The sequence below is a fragment of the Piliocolobus tephrosceles genome, chromosome 2 (genome assembly GCF_002776525.5).
Source record: "Piliocolobus tephrosceles isolate RC106 chromosome 2, ASM277652v3, whole genome shotgun sequence".
In the NCBI taxonomy this organism is placed as follows: Eukaryota; Metazoa; Chordata; class Mammalia; order Primates; family Cercopithecidae; genus Piliocolobus; species Piliocolobus tephrosceles.
In genome coordinates, this window is record NC_045435.1 from 116,222,222 (window position 1) to 116,249,270 (window position 27,049).

The 27,049-nt window shown below is 36.1% G+C and overlaps 1 protein-coding gene and 1 non-coding gene across 4 annotated transcripts in view; both read left to right on the forward strand.

Moving 5' to 3' along the window:
• Positions 1–23,846, forward strand: part of SLC2A2 (solute carrier family 2 member 2) — a 30,461-nt gene extending 6,615 nt beyond the window's left edge. The window contains exons 2-11 of one of the 3 annotated variants that reach the window (XM_023213521.3): positions 1,400–1,492; positions 5,330–5,592; positions 9,960–10,084; positions 12,748–12,863; positions 13,848–14,010; positions 14,496–14,683; positions 17,280–17,384; positions 21,012–21,113; positions 21,786–21,989; positions 22,079–23,846. In XM_023213521.3, the coding sequence (XP_023069289.1) occupies positions 1,400–1,492; positions 5,330–5,592; positions 9,960–10,084; positions 12,748–12,863; positions 13,848–14,010; positions 14,496–14,683; positions 17,280–17,384; positions 21,012–21,113; positions 21,786–21,989; positions 22,079–22,279 (1,560 nt within the window). In that variant the 3' untranslated portion in view covers positions 22,280–23,846. The remainder of the gene's footprint in view (positions 1–1,399; positions 1,493–5,329; positions 5,593–9,959; positions 10,085–12,747; positions 12,864–13,847; positions 14,011–14,495; positions 14,684–17,279; positions 17,385–21,011; positions 21,114–21,785; positions 21,990–22,078) is intronic. The other 2 variants (XM_023213522.3, XM_023213523.2) reach the window with 2 other exon arrangements.
• Positions 23,847–25,149: 1,303 nt separating this feature from the next.
• Positions 25,150–25,313, forward strand: LOC111543538. The gene has a single exon (XR_002731903.1). It is a non-coding gene; the product is annotated as a U1 spliceosomal RNA (small nuclear RNA).
• The last annotated feature ends 1,736 nt before the right edge of the window (positions 25,314–27,049 follow it).

Genomic DNA, 27,049 nt, shown 5'->3' on the forward strand with positions numbered 1-27,049 from the left:
TGGGTCATATACCCACTAAGAGAGTGAGAACTGGAATCCATGTTGATGTAACTCATTCATTTACACAACAAAGTTCCTACTATATCCCAAGCTTTTAAAAGAATTTCAATTATATAAATGTACATGAAATATTTTCCTTACGAAATGTCTAATCATATGAATACAAGAAAAAATTTCCTTCACTCTCCTTCTCCAACCTCACATTTCTCCTCAAGGACCATCAACTCATTTGTTCTTCAAGAAAACATTCTATGAATTATATACACCATACACAAATCAAATAACTGTTTGATTTTTTAAATCAAACAATTAAACTCATGTTTAAGCCTTTAAAAAAAGTTAGATTACATAACTTCCTTTGCCACTTAAAAATAAGTCAGTACACATGATCATATTATTCCTTTGAACTGCTGCAGAGCATATGATATGTATCTGATGTATGTGTTATGATGTATCTGAATCTATTTGACTATTCCCCATTGAACAATATTTGGATTCTTTCTACAATTTTGCTATCACATAAGTTCATGGGGATGAATGTTCTGCCCCTTTCATAATCACATAGACCATATATCATAATATCATATACTGTGTGTATATATGTTCATGGGGATGAATGTTCTGCCCCTTTTCTACACAGTTTCATTGTAGCTACATGGAGTTGGGGAGAAAATAATGGCCCTTATCCTACAACTCTAGGCTGAACTAGATACAAATCCTGAAAAGTATCCTTCTCTGGATGTTGATGCAGAACATGATAAAGGCTAATGCCTCTTATAAGAGTATTGAGGTGTTTTTGTCACCATGTCAACGTCCAAAAGAGCTCCCCATCTCTTTATTACTGGTGTCTTATTTTACTGCTCCCAATGATATAATGGCTCTATCTTGGTGGCTCCTTTCCGTCAGCAGCTATTCTAGTTCTCAGTCCTGATTCTGAATATATATATATGTATCTCAACATATATCAACAAATATATATATATAACAACAAAGTTTGGATTTTCTGCATGATGACTATTTGGGTGGATGTTTTAAATCAAGTAATTTCAATGATTTTTCTCATATATTTTATACATCCCTATTCTGGTATCCAGTGAATAGACAGGAGAGCTATGTTATTCTCATACACATATATGGAAAAGAATGTTTGTTTCCTCCCCTGGAAGAAGCTGTCCCAAACTTCTTTGAGTTTTAGCAGCATAGGGGAAATGATGAATGGCTCTCACATTCTTGTATGAACACCACCTGCCAGCCTGGAGCACAGGGCATACTGCAAATCGATACTGAGGGGAAAGGACCAGCCTATGGAGCCTGTAAGAAGTTCAAGCTGCAGCCTTGCAGAAAGATGGGAAACTAAAATTGCCTGGTGTTTCCCTGCCCTGTGTCTCTCCCCCTGCAGGTCACTGGGACCCTGGTTTTCACTGTTATCACCGCTGTGCTGGGTTCCTTCCAGTTTGGATATGACATTGGTGTGATCAATGCACCTCAACAGGCAAGTGAAATATGTACAAGTTCTCTTGTTGGCAAGTTCTGTCAGTGATAGATATCATATGTTCCTCATACACAGAGATAAAGGGTGTCCACGTGGGAGACACAAGGTCATCCTGGCCTGTCAGGTACGATGTGCACTGTTCCAAAGCTGATAACTTGGCCTTGACTCCTCAATTAACAATCACGGGGGGGAGGGGGAGGAGGCAATAAATGATTCTTAATCTCTGACTCTGCTGTTTGCTGAGCTCACAGAAAACTCCAGGCAGAATATCATGTGCTGAAGGAAACTTCAAAAAAAAAAGAACTCATTGCAACATTCATTCAGAGCTCTCAGCCATATATGAATGAAAAGTGCCAGGGAATAAGGATGTTTCACTCAGGGCACATTTTTTGAGCACGTGCTTATTTGCATCAGGTACTTTAACATATGATCTCCCCAACTGGATCCTCCCAACAACCTTATTATGCCCATTTCCAGTCTATATTAAAACCTTAAGAAGCCCTAAACTAAAAGAGATTATGGTCCTTCCCCCACCATTCCTGTCTTCCATAAGTGATCCAAAGTAAAGTAATATAAAACTTTAGAATAATATTCAAGAAGTTCAACAAAGTTAGGATTTTCTCCATGATCACTCTTTGGGTGAATTTTTAATCAAGTTACTTCAACCATTTTTCCCATATATTTTGTACATCTTTATTCTGGTATTTAATGAATACACGGGAGAGGTATGTTATTCTCAGTTCCCAAAGCCCATAAGTTGGGGAACCAGGACTTCATTCCCCTCTGCTCTAACTAGACTGTGAGGTCATTGAGGGCAGGACTGATGAATTGTTCCTCTTCCTATCACTGGTGCCAAGCACAGTAGTTGGCACAAAGAAGGTACTCAATAAAGAGGAGTGAATTAATGAAAGAGAGAAGAGGAACTTGGGGAAGAGGGGGCATAAAGTGAAGGTACAAACATTTTTTGGATGCCTTCTATAAGTCCATTATATTTCCTCTGCTTCTTTTAGAACATCGGGTCCCAAGGAAAATGAAAGATACTGCAGGGTGTGGATATGTGAAATACGCACTGACCATAATCCATCACCTGAAAAGGGCTGCTTCCTACTGAAAGATGTGCTCCAATTAGGTGCCACAATCATCAGGAGTGTGGCAGGCTAAGAGATCCAGGGGATAGTGCTGGGGATCAAGAGACAAGGGTCATATCTCTTTTGTGTGGGTGATGACAACACATGCCAATTTAGCAGGTTTCCTGGAATTTAACATCATTTAACAATTTAACATTCAACATCACCATGACTTGATTAATAGAGCCCCTACTCTTTTTGTGGAAGACCTTATCACATCATTAATTAAATCATCCCTGGCTGGGATCAATGGCTTACACCTGAAATCCCAGCACTTTGGGAGGCTGAGGTGGGCGGATCACCGGAGGTCGGGAGTTCAAGACCAGCCTGACCAACATGGAGAAACCTCGGCTCTACTAAAAATACAAAATTAGCTGGGCGTGGTGGCACATGCCTGTAATCCCAGCTATTCGGGAGGCTGAGGCAGGAGAATCACTTGAACCTGGGAGGCAGAGGTTGCAATGAGCCGAGATTGTACCACTGCACTCCAGCCTGGGGAACAAGAGCAAAACTCCATCTCAAAATAATAATAATAATAATAATGATAAATAAAAATTTAAAAAATTTTTAAAAATTAAACCACTCCCTCCAGTCTTAAAGGGAAGCTTAGGCTAAGGTTTCACATCCTTCGATTGAAGTCCCAGAGCTGAAAACAGCGATCCCCATGCTGGCGTCCAAGTTAGTGCTCTCTCTATATACGGGCCCTTCCTTTTGTGTTTAAATTGCTGCTGAAACACCATTAAATAAGAGATTTTTAAGCCCTTTTTTATCAGCTGAGTGACTGATAAAAAAGGGTTTAGGATTATTTGAAAGGATTTTAAAAATCACACTTTCGTATGGTTATGAAAATTACACATGCCTACTGAAGACAGTATTAGAAAAAAAATACCCATAATTATTCTACCAGAATGAGCAAACTGCTGAGAACATTTTGGATATTTCCTTCCAGCTTTTTTTTTTCTATGCATATTATTCATATAAGGCAGCCTTCTAGTGAGGCAAATGTTTTTGTTTTAGTTTTTTGAGACAAAGTCTCACTCTATCGTCCAGGCTGGAGATTTTCACTTCAACCTCTGCCTCCTGAGTTCAAGTGATTCTCCTGCCTCAGCCTCCTGAGCAGCTGAGATTACAGGCTCCAGCCACAATGCTTGGCTAATTTATTGTATTTTTAGTAGAGACAGGGTTTCACTACATTGGCCAGGTTGGTCTTGAACTCCTGACCTCAAATGATCCGCACACCTCAGCCTCCCAAAGTGCTAGATTACAGGCGTGAGCTACGGTACCCGGCCTGAGGCAAATGTCTTGATCAGAATTCTTTTATAAGAGGATGCTCAATTATTCCCCTCACTCAACTGGCATTACCAAATAGGCCTTTGCCCATAACTAGTAACCCAGAGCAGCTGCATTCCAGGTCCTTTTCAGAGAGTACCCTCCCAGCTCACTGATGCTAAACAGTGACCAAATCATCATTGAGAAGAATGACATGGGAGGAAGATGGCCTCGTCTTCCTCCCATGTCCTATAATTCATCTGAATTATAGGAAGCACATTACAAAATATGGCTCCATGAAATTTAGTTTTCAATGTTGTTCATTCTGTTACAAATTTAACTTTATGAGGACCCACAGGAGAAACTTCCTTCAGGTCTCAATGCCTTCTCAAGGGCCACTGTTATTATTATCTTAGGAATTCATCAATAATATACCTGGTTGTTTTCCTCTCTTTGCCCTGGTGGCTAGGAAGTTTACTGGTAAATTTATAGCTCACTTCCAACAAAGATATACCACCTAGTGTTTGAATTCTGTACGCTAACTTTATTTCTGACCCTCATCTTAACTTTTCCAGTCTTTTTTCTTATATCCACTTTTATGATTGTTAAAATATGTATATGTTAATTTAAATCCTGCTGTGCAGAAGTAATACTAGCATGAAAATGTATCTTTTTAGCCTGCAGAATATATATATTTTTTGAGACCCAGGTCTTACTTTGTCACCCAGGCTGGAGTGCAGTGGCTCCATCTTGACTCACTGCGGCCTCAACCTCCCAGGCTCAAGCAATCTTCCCGCTTCAGCCCCCCAAGTAGCTGGGACTACAGGCGTGTGCCACCATGCCTGGGTAATTTTTAGTATTTTTCGTAGAGACAGGGTTTCACCATGTTGCCCAGCCTGGTCTCAAACTCCTGAGCTCAAGCAATCCACCCACCTCGGCCTCCCAAAGTGCTGGGATTATAGGTGTGAGCCACCATGCCCAGCCTAGCCTGCAGAATAGTTTCAATTTCAATAGTTGCCAATATAAAAAACTTGAAAAATTTTACATAAAAACTCAGATTTCTGACTTTCTGTTAAAAAATTAAAGGTCATCCAGCACCAGTTTCACATTTGTAGCTTTCTCCTGCTCTCCAGTTCTACAATCCTGACCGTTCCGTATTAGTCCCAAATAGTAGAAAATGTATTTTAGTCTCCCAGTCATCAAAGTATTACATGTTCCCTTCATTTATTTGTTCCTGCCTGGTTCTTGTTGGCAATGGAATTTATAACCTCTGTTTTATAGGATATGGCCAACTGTAAACAAATCTATCCATGTTTATATGTATATAAAACACATAATTGAGATGGTACTACTTAAACACATAACAAACACTTTAAAGACAAAACAAACAAAAATACATAGAATGTTTGAAATAGTAAAGCTATTTTTCTTTATCTCCTAGATAATAATATCTCACTATAGACATGTTTTGGGTGTTCCAGTGGATGACCGAAAAACTATCAACAACTATGTTACCAACAGTACAGATGAACTGCCCACAGTTGCATACTCAATGAACCCAAAACCAACCCCTTGGGCTGACGAAGAGACTGTGGCAGCTGCTCAACTAATCACTATGCTCTGGTCCCTGTCTGTATCCAGCTTTGCAGTTGGTGGAATGATTGCATCATTCTTTGGTGGGTGGCTTGGGGACACACTTGGAAGGTAGGCAAATTTCATAAATAAGCATAAACAGAAACTTGCGTATTTTCATTTTCTTAACATTTGTTTAGAAAAATATTATCTTCTTGCAGAACAGCATTAGAGTTGTTTTGCAACTCATGACCCTATGAGACATATCAATGTTAGATCAAATCAATGAAAGTTTGATTAATTGTTCAGACATTTATACCAAATGTGGTTTTTGTGTGTCTTTCTAGATAATTGCTTTGATCCTCTAGCTTTGTAATTTATAAAATATACTAGGAGACCACTACACAAACGGTTAACTCAGGAACTCAGCAGAAGAGACTAGAGTTTTTAACCTGGGAGTCTACTGTTTGTTTCACCAAATCACACTGTTTCTCAAACATCCAGTTTTTCCTTTTTAAATTAGAATTTGGCATTTGGATCAGTCAAGTACAAAGGTTCAGTCAATATCCCCAACTCCCAGTTGCCCAATGTACTTGGTATGCAGTTTCTGGCTGCTGGTCCTGCTTGCTATCTCAAAGCCCCAACCAGAGATGAGGCAAGAGATACCTCCATTTATCACTTCGGTGTCTGTTAGGTTTTTTGGATTAAAAATATCAGTGGAACTCCTTTACCCTCAAATTTTACTTATACATGCAATGTACTACAGCTGTTGGAATTTCCCACCCTATATAGGGAGGAAATAAAACTAGAGTATCAAATGATTATATTTTAGATTTATTTTTTCTCCCATTTGAGCCCACTTTTGCACATTACCTTTTTTCTCATAAAAATAATATATGAAAAATTTAGAAAATGAAAATGGCTTTAAAGATGTAAATAACAATTTAGGCAACTAGTTTAATAATTCTGAATTACAATTCACTTAGATTTTTAAATTTCTATTATAAATTATAATTTTTAGCTCTCTATTAAAATACTGACAACTCTTCCTCTTATACTGGAGCTTTTATATAATATGACTATAAGTTTTCTTAACTACAATATCATGGTAACCCAATTTTATTATTATTTTTATTTGAAATGGTGTTTTCTCCACCATAAAAGACAGTGGTCAGTTTCTTACCTTTTAATCAACTTGCTGATGTTCAGTTGAACTTTAAATAATCTGTAAAACACAGATTAATAAACTGAATTTCATCATTTAAAAAAATTTAAAAATAATTTCAATGTGTATCAAGTTGGTTTAAGTAGTAAGTGGAGAATTCTCTAGATTAATTATTTATTTCTAAAGTAAATTATTCCCTAGCAAGTAGACTCAGACAAAAGGAAAAAGGAAAAATAATTAAAAAAAAATTTTTAAAGTAAATCAAATTAAGCAAAATTAAATTACATTTTAAAATATGAACAAATCATTGTTTAAATATGAACAAATCATTTACTGATATTTTATACTACTTCTCATTCCTGAAGAAAAAATGTAAACCCTGGTTGCCCCTCATTTAGAGGTAAGATTCTGATTAGTTCAGTGACTTAACCTAAAACATTTAATTAGTGTTAACATTTAATTAACACTTAATGGAGCCAATACATAAACCTTCTGAAGTCTTAGGATTTGGCATCAACAATGGTTATACCCCAAAACAATATCAAATGACCATGTATCAAATGACCTATGATAAACAAAAAGTGAGGTTTCTTCTAGCTTTTAGTAGAAAAATGATCCTCCTTGAAAAGCAGCCCAAAAGTTCATAACTTCAACATCAAAATTAAGAAAAAAGTTATCAGTATCCCCCATAAAATTATCTTTCTAGATTGAGAAGTGACATGATTCTCATTATTGCCAGTGTCATTTATCCACCAGTTAAAAGTAAATAAATAAAAATGTAACACTTCCATTATTGCCTTATAAAAAAAAGTGTTTCCTTGCAATTGTGTAATAGTCAGTAGATATCTGTGGCCACCATTTTCTAGTTTTGGGTTTGCAAGGCCAATTTTTTCAACCTGTGCATTTACATTTTAATTACCAGGGTATGGTAGAGAAGACTATGGTCTGTGCAATCCACACTACCATGAGTAAAGGAAGCACTGCATAGCTTGCCTTTGAATGCATGCATTTTTTTCCATCAAAAATGGAACTCATTAAAATGAAGCATTACCCTTTGGTTTCACACAGATCAAGTCCAAGATCTGTCACTTAATAGCTGTATGAAAATGAGCAAGTTATTAGGTTCTCTAAGATGTTTTCCTCCCATCTGCAATGTGAAAACAAAAATAATACCTACCTCATGGCATTATTGTGAGGATTTAATGAGAACAAATAAAAAAGTTTAAAACAATGCCTGACGTATATTAAGCAAGCAGCAAATGTAGCCTCATTTTGATGATGATGATGATGATGATGATGACGACCACAATGACCATGACCACGACAATAATGAAGCCTATACTATCTGAAGTATTTAGAGTCAGATTTTAAGAAATATACTTAGGTAGAATTAAGTTTCTTTTTCCCTGATTCAGCTATCTCATGTATTTTTAAAATTATTTATTTGTGGCCATTTCTCATATCTGAACGGAACCTAAAAGAATTTAAATTATATAAAGTGCTCCTGCATCCTTTGGTGATAGGGAAAGGGGACTTTTGGGCAATCTGGCATCCAAGATTCTTCCAGGCTATTTCTTTTTATCTTTTTTCCCCTAATAAAAGAGACTATTAACTAGATGGTAACAACTTGTTAAGGTCAATTATTGAATTTGCCTGCCCTCTGTCCCTGTGTAGATAAAAAGCATTTCACAATAGTCTAAACTACTAACCACCCCTTAACTGTTTTTCTACTCTGTAGCTCTGGGCTAGCCAGCTCTAAATCACTCTGTTTCCCTATACTCATTTCATATTCCTGCTGTAACGAATTATCCCCAATTTAGTGGCTTAAAACAACACAAATATGTTTTCTCATAGTCTTGGAAGTCAAAAGTCCAAACTCAGTTTTAGTTAGCTAAAGTCAAAAGGTCAATAAGGCTGTTCCTTCTGGAGGCTCTGAGGAAGAATGCATTCCTTGCCCTTTTCCAGCTTGCAGTGACCAACTATATTCTCTGGCTTGTGGCCCCTTCCTCCATCTTTGAAGCACAACTTTCTAATCTCTACTTCTGTCATCACATCACCTGCTCCTCTTCTACTTTACTCTTATAAGGACACTTGTGATTACATCATTGGACTCATTCAAATAATTCAAGATAATATCCCCATCTCAGGCTTCTCTGCAAAATCTCATTTGCTCTGTGAGGTAACATTTACAGGGTCTGGGGATTATGCTGTAGGCTGCTGGGGGACATGATTTAGACTATCACGTGGATGTTAAACAATCACTGCAGTATGTGACTTTATAGCTTTATGCTCCAGAAAAAAAAAAAAAAAAAAAATCTGTTGGTGTTAAAGACACTTGCATAGAAAAAGCCCACCTATCAAAGTTTGAAGCAGTGAAATAGAATATAACAAGGACGTTTACATTTCTTTTGGCACAAACATTTTCACACCTGTTTACTCAGACATTTATTGGCCTTACTATTATCTTTTTGACTGCAAAAAAAGGTTTTCTGTGTACCTTGCTTTCCCATTAATTAGAAATAAAAGGAACGGATATCTGCAAATGTTGTCAATTTTCATCTGATTAATTTTGAAAGTGTTTTTGTTGCTACTGTCAGCTCTATTATGTATTTTACACTGGTCACTATTAATTTATAGATTTTGGAAATATGCTGGCATATAATATTAAAATAAGGATAATTACAATTCTCTAGATAAGGCTTAAAGTAAGTTTTAAATTACTTCCAAATAATTTATACAAAAGGAAATTTAACTTTGAAAGTTCCTTTCCTATCTAGATCAATTAAAAACCTGTGCCACTGAAAGAAAAAAAAAGTTGTAGGTTACAACTACAGAATTGAATTTAGCTATCACCAGGCAATTATTCTTTAAAACAACCAACTTAGAGAAAACTTAGTTAACTCTTTGAAAAACTGTCAGAAGTGTTATCTTAAGCTAGTCATCACCATGATTGAATCATCTCTATCAAAATGTAGAGACTGCGCTTGAGCCTGGGAGGTCAAGGCTGCAAAGAACCATGATGGTGCCTTTGCACTCCAGCCTGAGTAACAGAGCAAGCGAGACCCTGACTCAAAATAAAAGAGAAACATGTAGAGATCAGGTGGATGCAACCTAGGTTCTTTCATCATAAATCTTGCTTATTACTAATACTTTAGTCCATAGATGATCAAATTAGCAATCTTGGTTCAAGATTCCCCAACTAGCTTTTACAGCAAAATTAAAATAATTGCTCTTAATTTAAAAAAAAAAAAAAACAACTCAACATGCTCTGAAAGCAAATAATTCTAGCAAGTTTTGATGCTGAATTTATATTCCTTGCTTTTTAAAATTTCAGAATCAAAGCCATGTTAATAGCAAACATTCTTTCATTAGTTGGAGCTCTCTTGATGGGGTTTTCAAAATTGGGACCATCTCATATACTTATAATTGCTGGAAGAAGCATATCAGGACTATATTGTGGTAAGTCTCTCTCTCTCTCTCTCACACACACACACACACACACACACCCCTACCTTTGTCTGAAAGTAACTCTAAAGGCGGATGTGGTAGCATTCAGGGATATTTTTGAGTCTAGGGTGACATCACAGAGGGAAAGGCAATAGCATAAAGTTGAAATCCAGAGTCAGGGGGGTTTGGGACCAGTAAGTAGGAATTACGATGCTATCAAGGTCCTTGTCCATGGCAATGACATCACTTCCAGTTGTATGATCACAGACAAATTATTTAACTCTGATTCTCAGTTGCTTCACTATTAAATGAAGTGGATAATAATATCTACCTTATAGGGTGATTGTGAGAACACATGTAAAATGTTCCGCATAGAATCTGACATACAGTAAGCTACCAGTAAATGCTACTTGTTGTTATTACTGCTGCAGTATAGCAGAGAGACTGCTATACCACGACCCTTAATTCTGCCCTTATGGAATACCTGGCTGTCATGTCTCCATCTCTTCTATCTGACAAGACCTTAACACTCTGAACCCATCTCTTAGACCACATTCCCCAGCCCTGTATGATTCTAGACATGACCGAGTGAAGCATTATGGTGGTGGTGTCTCTAGGGAGAGGGAATCAGACAGAAGCAGCTGATACTTAAAAGTTCAGAATAAAGGAAAGAGGTTCCTCCCATGAACTTTATTCTGAATAGTGGGAATCACTAGTTCTTAGAGACAGCTTTTCAAACATTCAGACGCAATTAATTAGCAGACGTCTGAACAAAGGCAGAATCATTCAATCTCTCTCTAAAACAAATGGCTAAATCTTTAACTTCTGCCAATGAAGCTCTGATTTTGATGGTGCTAGGTTGAGATTTTAACCCATTTTCACAAATTATAGTTGCCTTTCAAGGCACTTCTATCCATGGGGATGGGGAAGGAGTCGTGAGGACATAGATTTGTATATAAAAGTATTTTTAACACTTTTACCTACAGAAAAGACTTGAATTCCATGTATCTTCAATGATCAGTTGAAGCAAAAGTCTAAAATACCAAGTTAACAGCCTAATTAAATCTCTTTTATTATTTTCAATGTTAATACAAATAACTGAAGGTCAGTGTAGCTTTATCAAGGTAAAGAGTCAACCCCAAATGTGGAAAGAGCTTTGATTCAGAGCAAATAAATTCTGGCACTGTCTCTGCTGGGCCTTAAACACTAAATCTGAGCCTCAGTTTCTTCTCCCATAAAATGCAGATAATAACACTATGAATGAAGTCCCAATTATGATTCTTCTTTCTTTTCTCTCCATTTAAAAAAAATATAGTGTGAAAAAAATTATAAAATATTTTTGGTAAAATTGAAAAACAATGTTATAAATACATTGTAAAACAACCTATAACTAGCATAGTCAACCAACTTGTACTCCCCAACCATCTTCTAATATTATGTTTGGCCCTATTCTGAGCATTAAAGTTCCTAAAATTTATAGGAAATATAATTTGACTTCAAGTTCATGTGACTTCAGACCTGTGAGCTTATCTACATTATTCTGTTTTTCAGGTATAGTATTAGGTATTACAGAAAGATAGTACAACTTAGAATAGAGGCAAATAAATGATTTTTTTTATTTAAGATCAACAGGCTACACATTAAAAGTCACCTGTAAAATTCAGCTGAAATATAGATGCCATATCACACATATAAATGTTCATTTGAGATATTAAGAACAACTTGAAGCATTAAAAAATGTATTTTGAAAACAATTGTCAAAGCATCTTTACACAAAGATCATCCATTTCAATTTGATAAGCTGGTAGTTTCTAAGAAGAAGCCTCTGCAAATCCTATTTTTAAATATTTAAGAAAATGCCAAACATTTAATTCAGCCTTGCCTATCGATAGTCTCTGAACTTTTTATGCAATCAGCAAATGGCTGGACATTTCATTTCCAGCACAACTGATTACATGTGCATTTAAGAAAGCTTCAGAAGGCAGAATGACCTAGTGCTTTCAAATGCTTTGTATTCATTTAAGTACCAAAAGTCTTTCTTCAAATAAAATTTTTTCTGAAGCCTAATATTTGAATAGAATAAAGGAGCTGAGTTTCTCTGGTTTCCAATTGGGAAGAGTCCTTAAGATCCTTAACCTCTTCTACCTCTCTGTACCTCCCCTTCCCCTTCATTACCAACCCCTCTACATTGTGGAAATTCAGATAGGGCATATTGTTCTCACACTAATGCTCTATTGCTTGTGATCTTTGGCAAGCTGTTTCTCACATCTATCAAGAGGCTGGTGGAGATATGTTCTGATTTCCTTCAATCTCATGAGCCCTGATTAAGAATATTATTAAAACATTCTTCAATTTATTTTCTGAAGATAACCTAAGGCATTTATGATGTAAACTAAAAATTAACATGAATTTTAATTAAATAAAATCATGTAATGAAGAACTGCCAAATACATGACTAAGCATTTCTTTCTATTCATATTTCCAACTACAACTGCATTTGGGGTCATATCAAATATCTCTTGCACAAACTATGCTATACTTAGGAACAAGGGTTCATCCTTCCAGTGAACTCAGAGAGGGGCTTTTATTCAAGATATATACTGTACTTAAACCAAATTGTTGTTATTGAGACAGTCCTGGTTGCACTTTAACATTTATGTTCATGTTTCATGCAGGGCTAATTTCAGGCCTGGTGCCTATGTATGTTGGTGAAATTGCTCCAACTACTCTCAGGGGCGCACTTGGCACTTTTCATCAGCTGGCCATTGTCACGGGCATTCTTATTAGTCAGGTAAAAACTCCCCATCCTTACCCCCTACTGCACCCATCTACTCCATCCTCTATGGTACCACTACTACTATTGCATCCCCTACTGTACTTCCTCCGTTTCATCCATCTTCTCCCTCCCTGACTGTCCAATCTCACTATAGACCAGCACAGAAAGAGAAGCCAATTCTACTGGTGGTAGCGGAGGTGGTGTAGAGACATAGACTTTTTCATTCAAAGGTAAATTATTATCACTCCTCACTTTTCCCCTTGGAATTGTTGGTGGGATAGTACTGGAGGTGACCTGGCAAGCCACGTCTTAACTTCAGAGCTATTCTAGAATTAAACTATTCCATTTAGATTTCAAGAAATAGAAAACTTCAAGGATTGGATTACATGGGTTGCCTTTGTTTTAAACATCTTACTTGGGAATCTAATATGTAAGTCATTGCCACAGGAGCTCCTGTTCAGTTGAGTCTATCCTTCCCTTCTACCCTATGGTGTCAGAGGGAGTCTGGGACCCCACGCCTATGACAATCCAGAGGGTAGTCTATAAACTATTGCCATAGGAATCACCAAGATAGTTCTCATCACAGTAATTGTTCTATCTATGGAATCCCTTTCTATTTAAGTTCTGCGTAACATAAGAAGGAAATGCCAAGCAAAGGTCCAAAGTCATGGCTGATTTTAGCACAACCAGATTCTATCTGGTTGCCTGGAGAATTCAGCTACGTGTTGCTTTAGATATCAAGTATGCATTTTTGTCTAAGCTTGGTTGATTCTCATCCTGACTGTCCAAGTGGAGTTGATGAAAACGAACCTAGGTTAATTCCTTATATAACAAATAGTTCCTAATTTAGTTAAAGTGAGACATGATAGTTAATAGTTAATAGTTTCCAAAGTGGTTAGAGACTACTATTAAATAGTCAAAATACTTTTTCAACAAATTGGTGTAAACGGTAGATCCAAAGTATTATGTAGTTGATATGCTTCCTCCTTGCATTTTCAGATTGTTGGTCTTGAATTTATCTTGGGCAATTATGATCTGTGGCACATCCTGCTTGGCCTGTCTGGTGTGCGAGCCATCCTTCAGTCTCTGCTACTCTTTTTCTGTCCAGAAAGTCCCAGGTACCTTTACATCAAGTTAGATGAGGAAGTCAAAGCAAAGCAAAGTAAGTCTGTGGATGGTTTTTCTTTCTTCCTACTGTTTGAGCGTTATCAGCTAATGTAAAACAGTGTATTATATAATGTAAAACAGTGCCTTCCACATGAAGTTGGTGATTAAATATAAGAAGAATGTGCAAAATCGCTTTTGTATGACTGGCGCATGTCATTTGGCACCCATAGGCATTCAGTTAACCGAAACCAGAAATCCATATACAGGGTATTAGACTCAACCAGAGGTTTCTCAAAGATCCCTCCAGCATTATGCTTCTAACATAATGAGGATCTAGTTGTATTTGTCGTAAGATGAAGCCAAATGTTCCATTTTTCTTTTAAATCAAAGAGCAAGATTTAACAAAAAAAGAATTTCCAACACCCATGGTATTAAGTAATAGAACGGGGCATGCGGAAATGTAGCTCTTTTATTAACATAAAAATAAATTTCTTTTTGTTTTGACTTGAGTTGTTTCAACCTGATCATTTCCCGGCATAGGCTTGAAAAGACTCAGAGGATATGATGATGTCACCAAAGATATTAATGAAATGAGAAAAGAAAGAGAAGAAGCATCAAGTGAGCAGAAAGTCTCTATAATTCAGCTCTTCACCAATTCCAGCTACCGACAGCCTATTCTAGTGGCACTGATGCTGCACATGGCTCAGCAATTTTCTGGAATCAATGGGGTAAGTTTAAGAACACCCACTAACTCTTAAGAGCACAGTGAATTAAAACAGGGAAGACAAGGGGTACAAGTTTAAATAGCTAAAAGATATTTTAAGGTATTGGCATCATAGGTCTTGCTACAACAAACATACATTGGGCATTAATTTTCATTTTGCTTCAAAAGTTTTCTAAAATTACTTAACAATTTTTTTAAATGTCAACAGTCAATGGTACTGTATATCTATTAAGGTGACGGCAAAAAGCAAAAATCTTAATACATCCAAAGAGAGAAAGGGAGAATAATTATACAACCCTCCCCAAAAAAACTGCAAGGAGCTTCTACAGTTGAGTATTGAATTTAGGATTTCTGATAGCCCAAGCCAAACGGAATCCATGGTTCCCTTCATCTATTTAAATGAAGTATACTAGATAGCCAGGTGCAAAGAGCAGTTTCCTGCCATCCAAGAAACTTTCACTCCATTTGAGGAGATAGCACACAAAATATGTAATACAGTAAACTGGCATGCTATTGGTGACTAAGGGTAGTAGACAATACATGACTGAAAAACATACTGAGCATTAAACTAGCTAGCTTTTAGGTCTTACATTGAAACCCCTGCATCATGCAGACTAAGATGGTTCTACTGGCAATTAACTACTGGAGGAAAAAATTAAGCATTTGTCAAGAAACTAGATAAGCAACAAAACAAACAAAAAACACTTCTCCCCTTTTGTTGCTGTTAAAAATGTAAATTGGACATTTGCTGTAGTGAGCCAATGCCAAATCCACATGGGACACTCTGTGGGTGACTGAGATATGGGCAAACACTTGGGGGAGGCAAAGGAAGTAATTCCCATCCATTGAAACAAAATGAGACCTGAACCTCACTCCACAAACTCAACTGTGGTCTCCGTCCTCCTTTAAGAGGTCCTTGATGTTTATTTTTATTAATAGTCTGTATAACTTTGAGGCTCAGAGACCAAAATCGTATCTCCTATCTCAGTTCTGTCTGTATATTCAATGGCACAAAATTTAATTTCTCTGAACCTTACTGTTTCAGCTTCCATCCCAGTGCCTGACTTAAAGAGGAATCCAGGAAATGTTGAACGTGAGGCTGTTGGGCAGCCTAAAAATGGTGGGATAGTGTGAAGTGTGCTGTAGGCCTCTATGCACTGAACACAGTTGGCACAGTCCTCTACCTCAGTCCTGTCTGCGGGAAGAGGTACCAGCAACAGGACATGTTAGGTGGGGAAGGAATGACAAAGGATAACGGATAACAGAATGACCTAAAAGACATAAATATATCAACATAACTAAATTTTAAAAGGCTATTAGAAAAGTTGTGAACGAAATTTCTCCATGTCTACTGAGACTAGTGAAATTTTCTGGATTAAATGCAATAGCAACTAGATCTCTTATACATGCTGGTGAGACTGTAAAATTGTCATAACTTCTTTCAAAAACTATTTGGCAATATCTATCAAAGTTGAGTATATGCCTATACCATGGTCCAGCAATTCTATTCCTAGTTATAAATGCATACATATTCCACCACAAGGATTGTACTAGAATGTTCCTAGCAGCACTATTCATAATCACTATTCATAATCAATAGCTAAAAGACATTTAAAAATGTTGACATCATGTGTCTTGCTACAACAAGCATATATTGAGTAAGCATTAACTTTCGTTTTGCTTCAAAAGTTTTCTAAAAATACAATTTTTTAAAATGTCAACAGTCAATGGTACTAAATGTCTATTTAATATTAAGGTGAAGGCAAAAGGCAAAAATCACAATAAATACAAGGAGGGAAAAAGAATAATCACACCTGAACCCCCTGCTCACCGCCCCCCCAAAAAAAACTAAATTGCAAGTGGCTTCTAGAGTTGAGTATTGAATTTAGGATTTCTGATAGCCTAATGAATAGTAAATTATTCATTTAGGAATGGCAGCTACCTAAACACTCATCAATAGAATAGTAGTAAATCATGGTATATTAATACAATAAAATACTACATAGCAATGATCATGAACTGTCTACAATGTACAATAAGGATGGTTCTCACAAAGGTAATGTTGAATAAAAGAAGCCAGGCACAAAATGATACATATTATGTGGTTCCATTTACATCAAGTACAAAAGTAGGCAAAATTTATCTACAATGTCAGGAGTTGGAAGAGTGGTTTCCTTGAGATAAATGATAAAGGGAGATTTAAGATGCTTCCAGAGGAGTGGAATTATCTAGCTCTTGATCTGGATTTTAGTTACATAGGTGTGTTCAGTTTGTGAAAATTAATTAAGCTGCATATTTATGTGTACTTTTCTATGTATATTATACTTTAACAAAATGTTTCCATTTATTTACAAAAATAAAGAAAATGCAGTAGCAGAATTCTCAGCTAAATATAAGGAGGACATTTAAGCAATCAGAAGCTTTAAACACTAAAGGAAGACTGAGGGTTCTCTTCCTTGGAAGGAGAAAATCTGTAGGAAGTTCTAGGGAGCATGGCGCCATAGAAACAACTAAAAATACACAATCTAAAATACTTCTTGCTTTAAAGACATCAGTGCCAGACTTCTTAAGATTAAGGCTAAACTGTTTTTACTTTGCAGATTTTTTACTACTCAACCAGCATTTTTCAGACGGCTGGTATCAGCAAACCTGTTTATGCAACCATTGGAGTTGGTGCTGTAAACATGGTTTTCACTGCTGTCTCTGTAAGTCAATGCCCTAGATAAATACTCCGCTTGTTCCTTAGTCCAGAAATTGTGTGTGTGTGGCGGGGGGAGCTTGGGCTCTAAAAGCAATCAATGACATTGTACACATGCTCTAAGTGTGTAAACCCAAGTGAGTCATGAGAAGAGTCCTGTTTGAATAAGCCAACCACTGCAGTGAGATTAGACATAACTGAGAGGGTGAATCACTGGTTCTCTGCACTGCTGGGATGCCATTTAGTCACTCATTTGTGAATTTGTAACTCACTTGGGGGCACAGAGAACTTCCTCCTTGTGCAGATTCCTAGGTTCCTTCTTTTCTCTGTACATAAACCCCTTGGGAGTAGCTGACAGTTTGTCATTTCTATTGATATTAGATGGTCTACTTAGGTTCCTCTTTTTACATAGTTCAAATCATTTTTTACCATGTGTCTTGGGGGAAACACATAAAAATAAACAAACAAGGCCCTCTCTAACAGACATTTAACCCTTTAAGCAAAGTTAAGCAGACTCAGCAAATGGTATTAAGTCATTGGGCAGAGAGCTTCCAAGTAGTTCACAAAGTTGTGGCTTCTGGTGATGCATGAGAGTATGTGTGATATTATGAGGGAAGTGACAATGTAACTAGAAATGTTATTGCTTTCTTCCAACAACAACAAAAGGTCATACACTCTTCTTAAAACCAAATAACTTTCTATAAGAAGTGATGGTTCTTACATATTGAGAATATATAGCAAATGATGGTTTCTATATATTAAGAATATATAGGAAGTGATGGTTCTTATATATTAAGAATACATAGGAAGTGATGGTTCTTATATATTAATATATAAGATATATATGTCTATATATAAGATATATATGATTATATATCTTATATATTCTTAATATATAAGAACCTGGCATTTCATTATTATGTGGAATATATATATTATATTATATATAATATACATATTATATATAATATAAATATATATATTCTTATGTAAGAATATATAAGATATATTCTTAATATGTAAGAACCTGACAAGAATATCTAACATAATAATCTAAGAAGTAAACAAGCAACGACAAAGACAAAAACTCCCCAACTAATGTAATTCACTGTAGAATGAGAGTCACTGAGCTTATTTTTATCTTTGTTCAACAAGATTAAAATAGCAAAAAGTTTATTCTTTTCAATTTTGGTCACAATACTATACTCAATATAATTTAGTCACTTGTTTTTCATTCTCCACATATGAACTCTTAACTATTACCTTAGGGTGATCAATAAATTACAGCCTGGCTACCCAGATCAAAAGGCAGGTTTGTCCAGACCACATTAAACAGTGCTGGACCTTGGAAAGAGCAGGAAAAACAGATAATAATGAAATGCCAATGGTTCTGTAGACATACCGTTAGAGATAAGGCCTGTTCAAACCAAAAGGTCACTGTAAATCAATCAAGACCTGTTTCTGAAGTGCAATCCAAGGGACTATTCACCCTTTTGTCTCCTGGAATATTTTTTACAAATTATTCAACATATTTTTTATAATAGATTATTATTAAAACATTTTGTGTATAATAGGATTTTCTATGTAAAGCATCAAATTGTCAAGATTGGGTAGCCTAAAATTCTGAAAAAATCTAAAGGGGAAACTTCTGTAAAGTTTCATTTTTACACCCTGCTCCCAACCCCACTCATGTGGGAGGAGTTGTTTAAGGCAGTGTCCTAATTATTTTGAATATACCTTTTTAGAGTTCATCCTTTGATTCTGTGAAAGGTTTTGAACAGAGTAGTGACATAATCTTTAAAAATCACTCCTAATCATTAATTAAGCCTCCAGCACTATAGATCACATTTAAAATTTTTAACTATATTAATTTTTGAAATGTTCCAAAGTTCATAAAGTATAAAAAGGATAGTCCCTCAGTCATCCAGTTTCTCTCCCCAAAGTTAACCAATGTTACCAAATTGTGTGTGTACTTTCAAATAAAAATATGCAAATAGAAATATGCACCGAATATGTTAATGTTTCACCAAACTGGAAGAACATCAATTTGTTTTTGGGAAGAGAGACTTTCCCAACTCCACACTAATTGTGTTCCACATCCTATATTTTCTTCCACACTAACGGGAGGGTAGAAGAGGGCCTGTAATCCTGACAGAAAAAAAAGCAGAAAGAAAAATGGAGGGATCTAGAAGGCAGGATGACACTGAGAGAGAAGCGGTGACTACCAAATTGCAACTAAGCACCCAGGATTTGTGTGAGGCACTGCGGCAAAGATGAGGGTTCTGATTGGGCAGATATCTCCAGCCACTGACCATGTCTCCCCTTGTCACACTCATCCTGAGTGCACACCAGGCCTCAGGGACAGAGGCCAACTCAATTTTCAAGATGTGCAGTTTTAGAGTTTATAGTAAAGGAGCTTATTCACAAAGAAATGCTTCTATTTTCTTGGTAGCTTGACATGGTGGCACCAAGTCAGTTTTGAACATCATAATAAAAGAGTTAAAACATAAAGAGATATTTTATGAACTTGAGAAAAGTCTGTTTTTTTCCAACTTCCGTCTCAATAATTAAATATGTGCTCTTTGCTTATCATCCTATCTGAAGTGATTTAAAACTCTGATATGAGTATGCCTCTGAGAAACAGGCTTTCACTGTAGGTGAAATGTTTCTAAGATAGCTTCAGAACCAGAGCTCACTATACTAAAGACATTGGATTGTTATTGATTTACTGATAGGCTGATGAGCCAGCCAATTTGCTCACCAGGCGCCAAAGTGAGAAATGATGACAGGAAGTTTTGTGGGGGGGTGAGAGGGAGAGTGACTCACCAGCCTTGGTAATATTCCAAGGATCAGGCAAGAGTATAACAAACTCTGGTCTTGGCTAATTGTAAATCTTAACCATTAATGCAAAGGTCCACAAAACTAAAGGAATCAATGACGTATCTCCTCAGTTAAGATAAGAAGGCATTTTAACCCTTTGCTTTAAAGTCCTAACTTTTAAGATGAATAGTTCACTCCTGGCAAAAGATACAATGAAGCATACACAGAAAAATGCAGCCTATTTTGGTACAATTATCAAATTCCATATGTTTCCAGGTGAGTGGTCACAATAGGACTTTATTAAACAGTGAGAAAACTGGACGAGACTAGTTGACACCTGAACGGCTGTACTGTTACCGGTGTCAGTAGTGGACAGACCCTTGTAATTATAACCTAGGATAATTATCAGACAACAAGTTAATGTCATGTTTAAATGTGGAACCTTCACATTTTAAATGTACAGGACATCTACTGGGCAAGACCCCAGCTGTACAGTCTCTGAATATTGTACCCAAAGTGATAATCCTGGAGTAGTGGTAACACTATGTTTCTATCTCTATAATGGCCTATTCAAACCAATGTGACTAAATGAAGCAGATATTTGATCATTACCCGCTGTCCACTGAGACTAGCTCTGCCACCTGGGGCAGTCACTTCCCACTTTGATCTCACTCCTGTAAAATGGAAGGGTGGAATTGCCTCCTATCTGGTATATAAATTAAAATGACCTCTTTGGCAGTAAAAATGATTTAAGTAAACAGTCAATATTTTGTGACTCACAAAACTGAGATAATCTTCCTTAAAACTGTCCTAGGTATTCCTTGTGGAGAAGGCAGGGCGACGTTCTCTCTTTCTAATTGGAATGAGTGGGATGTTTGTTTGTGCCATCTTCATGTCAGTGGGACTTGTGCTGCTGGTAAGTTTGGTGCCTACACTGAGGTTTTTCATTAACATATGATGGTACCTGGCACCTCTGTGGTCCAGGTAAAAGTGCTTTGTATTCAAAAATATTTGAGACTGACTTACGAAATAAAGCCAGAGCAACAGCATAAAATCAAAGGAGATACATAAAAAAAAGATGAACTAGTTTCTTGGGTTTAAGGCTGAATATCAGCATGTAAATTCTGGTTGACATCCAGGGAGGCCATGTACCCATGGTTAGAGCATAGGCTCTGGATTCACCACCAACTGGGTTTTAATGCTGACTCTGCACATGGCTTCCTGTGTGACTCTGGGCATGTACCTGAACCTCTGCCCTCCTGGCATTCTCATCTACTACTTCACAGGAAGCTATACATCTTGTCTGGAAACCTTGTATGAGTAGGAGCAAAGGTCACTGGATCCTTGCCCTGCCTCTTTCACAGGGAAATCCTAATCCAGAGGATTTCCTTATAAGAAATCTAAGTCTAAAAGGTTAAGCATGATTCAGACTAGAACAATTTCTCTCAGACTAGAATAACTTAGACTTGCTTGAACAAAATACATTAGAAAAAGATGTATGCCTGCCTCTGAACTCAGAGGCTACTTAGCTAAAGGAAAAAGCAGCTAATGATCTCAGTCCCACTATTGTTTTCGTTTTTTTCCTCAGAATAAGTTCTCTTGGATGAGTTACGTGAGCATGATAGCCATCTTCCTCTTTGTCAGCTTCTTTGAAATTGGGCCAGGCCCGATCCCCTGGTTCATGGTGGCTGAGTTTTTCAGTCAAGGACCACGTCCTGCTGCTTTAGCAATAGCTGCATTCAGCAACTGGACCTGCAATTTCATTGTAGCTCTGTGTTTCCAGTACATTGCGGTAAGCAGCCTAATATTTCACAGATTTACTGAACAGAAGAGAGGGTCAAACAACTACTAACTGGAAGTCTGTGTTTGCTTTCTATCCAGGACTTCTGTGGACCTTACGTGTTTTTCCTCTTTGCTGGAGTGCTCCTGGCCTTTACCCTGTTTACATTTTTTAAAGTTCCAGAAACCAAAGGAAAGTCTTTTGAGGAAATTGCTGCAGAATTCCAAAAGAAGAGTGGCTCAGCCCATAGGCCAAAAGCTGCCGTAGAAATGAAATTCCTAGGAGCTACAGAGACTGTGTGAAAAAAAAAAAAAAAAAACCCTGCTTCTTGACATGAAAAGAAACAGTAAGGGAACCGTCTGTTTTTAAATGATGATTCCTTGAGCATTTTATGTACATGTCTTTAAGTATTGTTTTATTTTTATGTGCTGTCATCAGAAATGTCATCAAATATTACCAAAAAAGTATTTTTTTAAGTTAGAGAATATATTTTTGATGGTAAGACTATAATTAAGTAAACCAAAAAGGCTAGTTTATTTTGTTACACTAAAGGGCAGGTGGTTCTAACATTTTTAGCTCTGTTCTTTATAACAAGGTTCTTCTAAAATTGAAGAGGTTTCAACATATCATGTTATTTTTTTAACACATAACTAGAAACCTGAGGATGCAACTAATATTTATATATTTGAATATCATTAAATTGGAATTTTCTTACCCATAGATCTTATATTAAAGGAGATATGGCTAGTGGCAATAAGTTCCATGTTAAAATAGACAACTCTTCCATTTATCTCACTCAGCTTTTTTCTTGAGTACTAGAATTTGTATTTTGTTTAAAATTTTACCTTTGTTCTGTATTTTCATGGAGAATGGATTACAGAGTATATTAAAATATGTCTACAGAAAAAAACTTTCATTTCTGGTAGGCTTATCAAAATATTTCAGCACTCATAAAAGAAAACCATTTTAGTTCCTTTATTTAATGGACAAATCTTTTGCAAGATGTAACGCTAAAAGGGTTTCACCTGATCATATAGCCTGGGCCATCAGTTAACATTAACATCTATTATAAAACCATGTTGATTCCCTTCTGGTACAATCCTTTGAGTTATAGTTTGTTTTGCTTTTTAATTGAGCACAGCCTGGTTTTCACATGCACTCAAACAATCATGAGTCAGACATTTGGTATATTACCTCAAACTCCTAATAAGTTTGATCAAATCTAATGTAAGAAAATTTGAAGTAAAGGATGGATCGGTTTGTTAAAAATATTTTCTGAATTATTATGTCTCAAAATAAGTTGAAAAGGTAGGGTTGGAGGATTCCTCAGTGTGGGCTTCTGAAACTTCATAAATGTTCAGCTTCAGACTTTATAAAAATCCCTGTTTAATTTTCCTGGAAAGACTAATTGTTTTATGGTATGATCCTAACATAAAATAATCGTCTCCTTTGACATTTCCTTCTTTGTCTTAGGTGTATATAGATTCTAGTCAAACTATTCTACGGCCATTACTAACATGCATTGTACACTATCAATCTGCCTTTATCTACATAGGCAAATTGGAAATACACAGATGATTAAAGAGACTTTAGCTTACAGTCAATTTTACAATTACGGAAATACAGTTCTGATGGGTCCCAAAAGCTTAGCAGGGAGCTAACGTATCTCTAGGCTGTTTTCTCCACCAACTGGAGCACTGATCAATCCTTCTTATGTTTGCTTTAATGTGTACTGAAGAAAAGCACTTTTTAAAAAGTACTCTTTTAAGAGTGAAATAATTAAAAACCCTGAACATTTGCCTTGTTTCCTAAAGTTGTTCACATATATGTAATTTAGCAGTCCAAACAACAAGAAATTGTTTCTTTTCAGTGTGATTTGTTTTTCTTTTGGGCCAATTTGGGATAAACTATTTTCACTTGGGATTTCAGGATACAGTCAAAATGAGCTTAAATAACTTGGGACATCTTTGTGCCAAACTGTGAACTCTGGACAAAAATATAGGGTCTCTAAATAGGGCAGGAGCAGGAAAATGGCTCCTGGTTGGCTCTTGTATGCTTCCTCAGGATGCCAATGGCCTTTGGGAAGCCCAGTGTTAACAATGATAAAGGAGCTTAACACTTTTATAGGTGATATATGTGATTTAATCAAATCACTATTCCTGATCTCATTTACTAACAGAATAAAGTGGTAAACATTTAAATTAAAAATTCCAAAGACCACTTTTAAGTGCTTAGTCACTGTTTTGGCCCACAAACATCAGAAATTCAGACCCTGAAGTTTTCTGCCTCAGAGAAATTTAAGTATCTTATATTGTTCCCCCTTCTACAACTTTTTCCTTGCAGAGATACATATGAGTTGAAAAGAAACATTAAAGGGAAACAAGAAGCTGCTAAAGCTTTATAGGAGGACCAAATAACTAGCTTACTATAATAAAAAATTATAGGTCTTCAATGGTATACATCATAATAAAAAATAAAATTGACACTACTTAATTAGATTTAATCCCAGGGAAATTAGATGTGAATTTGAACACCTAACTTTCCAGGTACTCTCTCATTTTTGTGGAAGTGTTTGTATATTCTAATGTCTTTACAAATGTGATTTTTCTCTTAGCTTGTTTGAAGTATGAGAATTAGAGTTTTTGGTCTGGCATTCACCTGCTACATCTAGGATTGCCCACTGTCATGACTCCCAGGAAAAGGTCCTATCTTAGCTTCCTCCTCCCTACTTTCCTCTACATGGTCAGCACTGTAATGCAACTAAGATGTAGTAAGGCATTGTTCCATCCCCCTACACTTCAACGAGTTCACAGTCTAACGGGGAAATCAGGAAGGCCAGAGTATTAATATCTCCATTTGTGTCTTTTGCCTTCCATGAACCTGGATTTCGAGCCCTCTCTTGTAAAATGGGCACAGTAATATTACCTACCTCAGAGAGTTGTGAGGATTAAACATGAAGTGCTAAGCACAGTGCCTGCTACAAAGAGAGTACTCAATAAATGCTACCTAGAACTAGTATTCATAGCAATACTGTTAGGATAAAGAATTATCACATGTGAGATCGTTCCAAATTTTTTTTGTTTAAAAGGAGTTTTATAAGTTCAAGATAATATTTTCTTGCTTCAAAGAAACAATCTCACAACAATGAGGGAATGGGAAGAATCAGGAGAGATTGCTTACCTGGCAGGGGAGCTATCACAATCACAAAGGTGGTTTTCCCAGGGCAAGGCTCATCCATTACACTCCGGATGTGCTGACCCCTGCCATTTCCCCAAATACGGGAAACCCAACTGCATAGTTTGTAGTAGTGGGGGACTGTGTTCATGCTCTCCCCTGAAAAACAACAACAACAAAGAATCAGAAGAGATACTAGGCTATCTAATTCCTAAATCCAAACCTGATATTTCTTAAGTTAGATTATAAGAGTTTTTATTGTATTTTTTGAATTTACTTTTGCATAAGTTATGTTATTTTTACAGGATCTGCATGTACTATTATTTCTTAGAATAATACTAACTATAAAACAAAATTCTGTATATCACATTTAAATGTAATGTAATAGAATTATAATCACAAGACAAGACCAAACTTTGATGATAATCCTCATTAATTGCCCAAGAGGTATATACATGTAAGCCAGCATACATGCATAAACTACTTCTTACTGCTAGTTTAATTGTTCCATATGTAGTAAATACAGCAGTTAAGCAATATCTTGTGCTGAACTGACCCTGTAGGGTCCTAAGCAGAGGTGATGAGTCAAGTGTAAATACATATGTATGTTTTTTTTTTTTTTCATGGCAATTATGTATTAGTGACCTGGGGAGAAAAGGTTTATCGACAACCACTCTGATCCATCTGCTGCTATTTTTACTGCTAATTTGGTGCATGATCATGAAAAGAAACTACTTTGAGTTAAAAGTATATATATACAATAGTTTGATATCAATAAATACATTTCTGAATGCTTAGTGTTGCTTCATTTATATAGAAAAAAACACACTTCAAAAACTGATATTGGTTTATTATGTATACTCATTTCCTTCTGACAGTACTTTCCCATTCTCATTTTAGAAATAAAATGTGAACGACTTTTTAAGGCCAAATTTTATTCCCATCTGGCAGTTGTTTTAATTATAAGTAGTAGAAAAACTAACCTGAAGATTAAATAAAACAGTAGAAGAGAAATGAATGACTCCATTTGATGAAAATAATTTAATTCCGCAAATATTTAGTTGAGTTCCTTTTATGAACAAGATACTTTGTTAAAGTTCTGTGACACATACAAAGCTTAGAAAACATAGTCCCTACCCTCAGTCACTTGCATTCTCATAAAAGATCTAAGATTTGAAAACAACTAGTTATAGTACTATAAGGAGTGTTGTAACAGTACAGAAAGTACACGTAAGTGGTTTTCAAATTTTTAAGTTGACACCTTAAATTTTTTGTCAAATATCTGAAAATCTGCAAAAGATGCAATTTTTCAGAATATAGTATATATTGGCATTTAAAAAAATTACTGTGCTGTTTATTTATTCAATTGAATTTAAAAACTATAGTAATTTGTTACTATCTGCCATCAAAAAACAAAGATATTATGTATAAGCTTTTCATATACACACACACACACACACACACACACACACACACACACACACACACGCATATGCCTCCAGCTACAAAGGACATGATTTTTTTTTGGCTGCATAGTATTCCATGGTGTATATATATATCACACTTCCTTTATCCAGTCAGCTATTGATGGACACTTTGATTCCATGATTTTGCTGTTGTGAATAGGGCTGCATTAAACATACAAGCTCATGTGTCTTTTAGACATAATATTTTTTTTCCTTTTGGTAGATGCCTAGTAGTGGGATTGCTGGGTTGAATGGTAGTTCTATTTTTAATTCTTTGAAGACTCTCCATACTGTTTTATTAATACATAGATGTACTAATTTACATTCCCACCAACAATGTATAAGCATTCCCTTTTCTCTGTGTCCACGCCAACATCTGTTGTTTTTTGACTTCATAGTAGCCATTCTGACTGAAGTAAGATGGTATTTCAT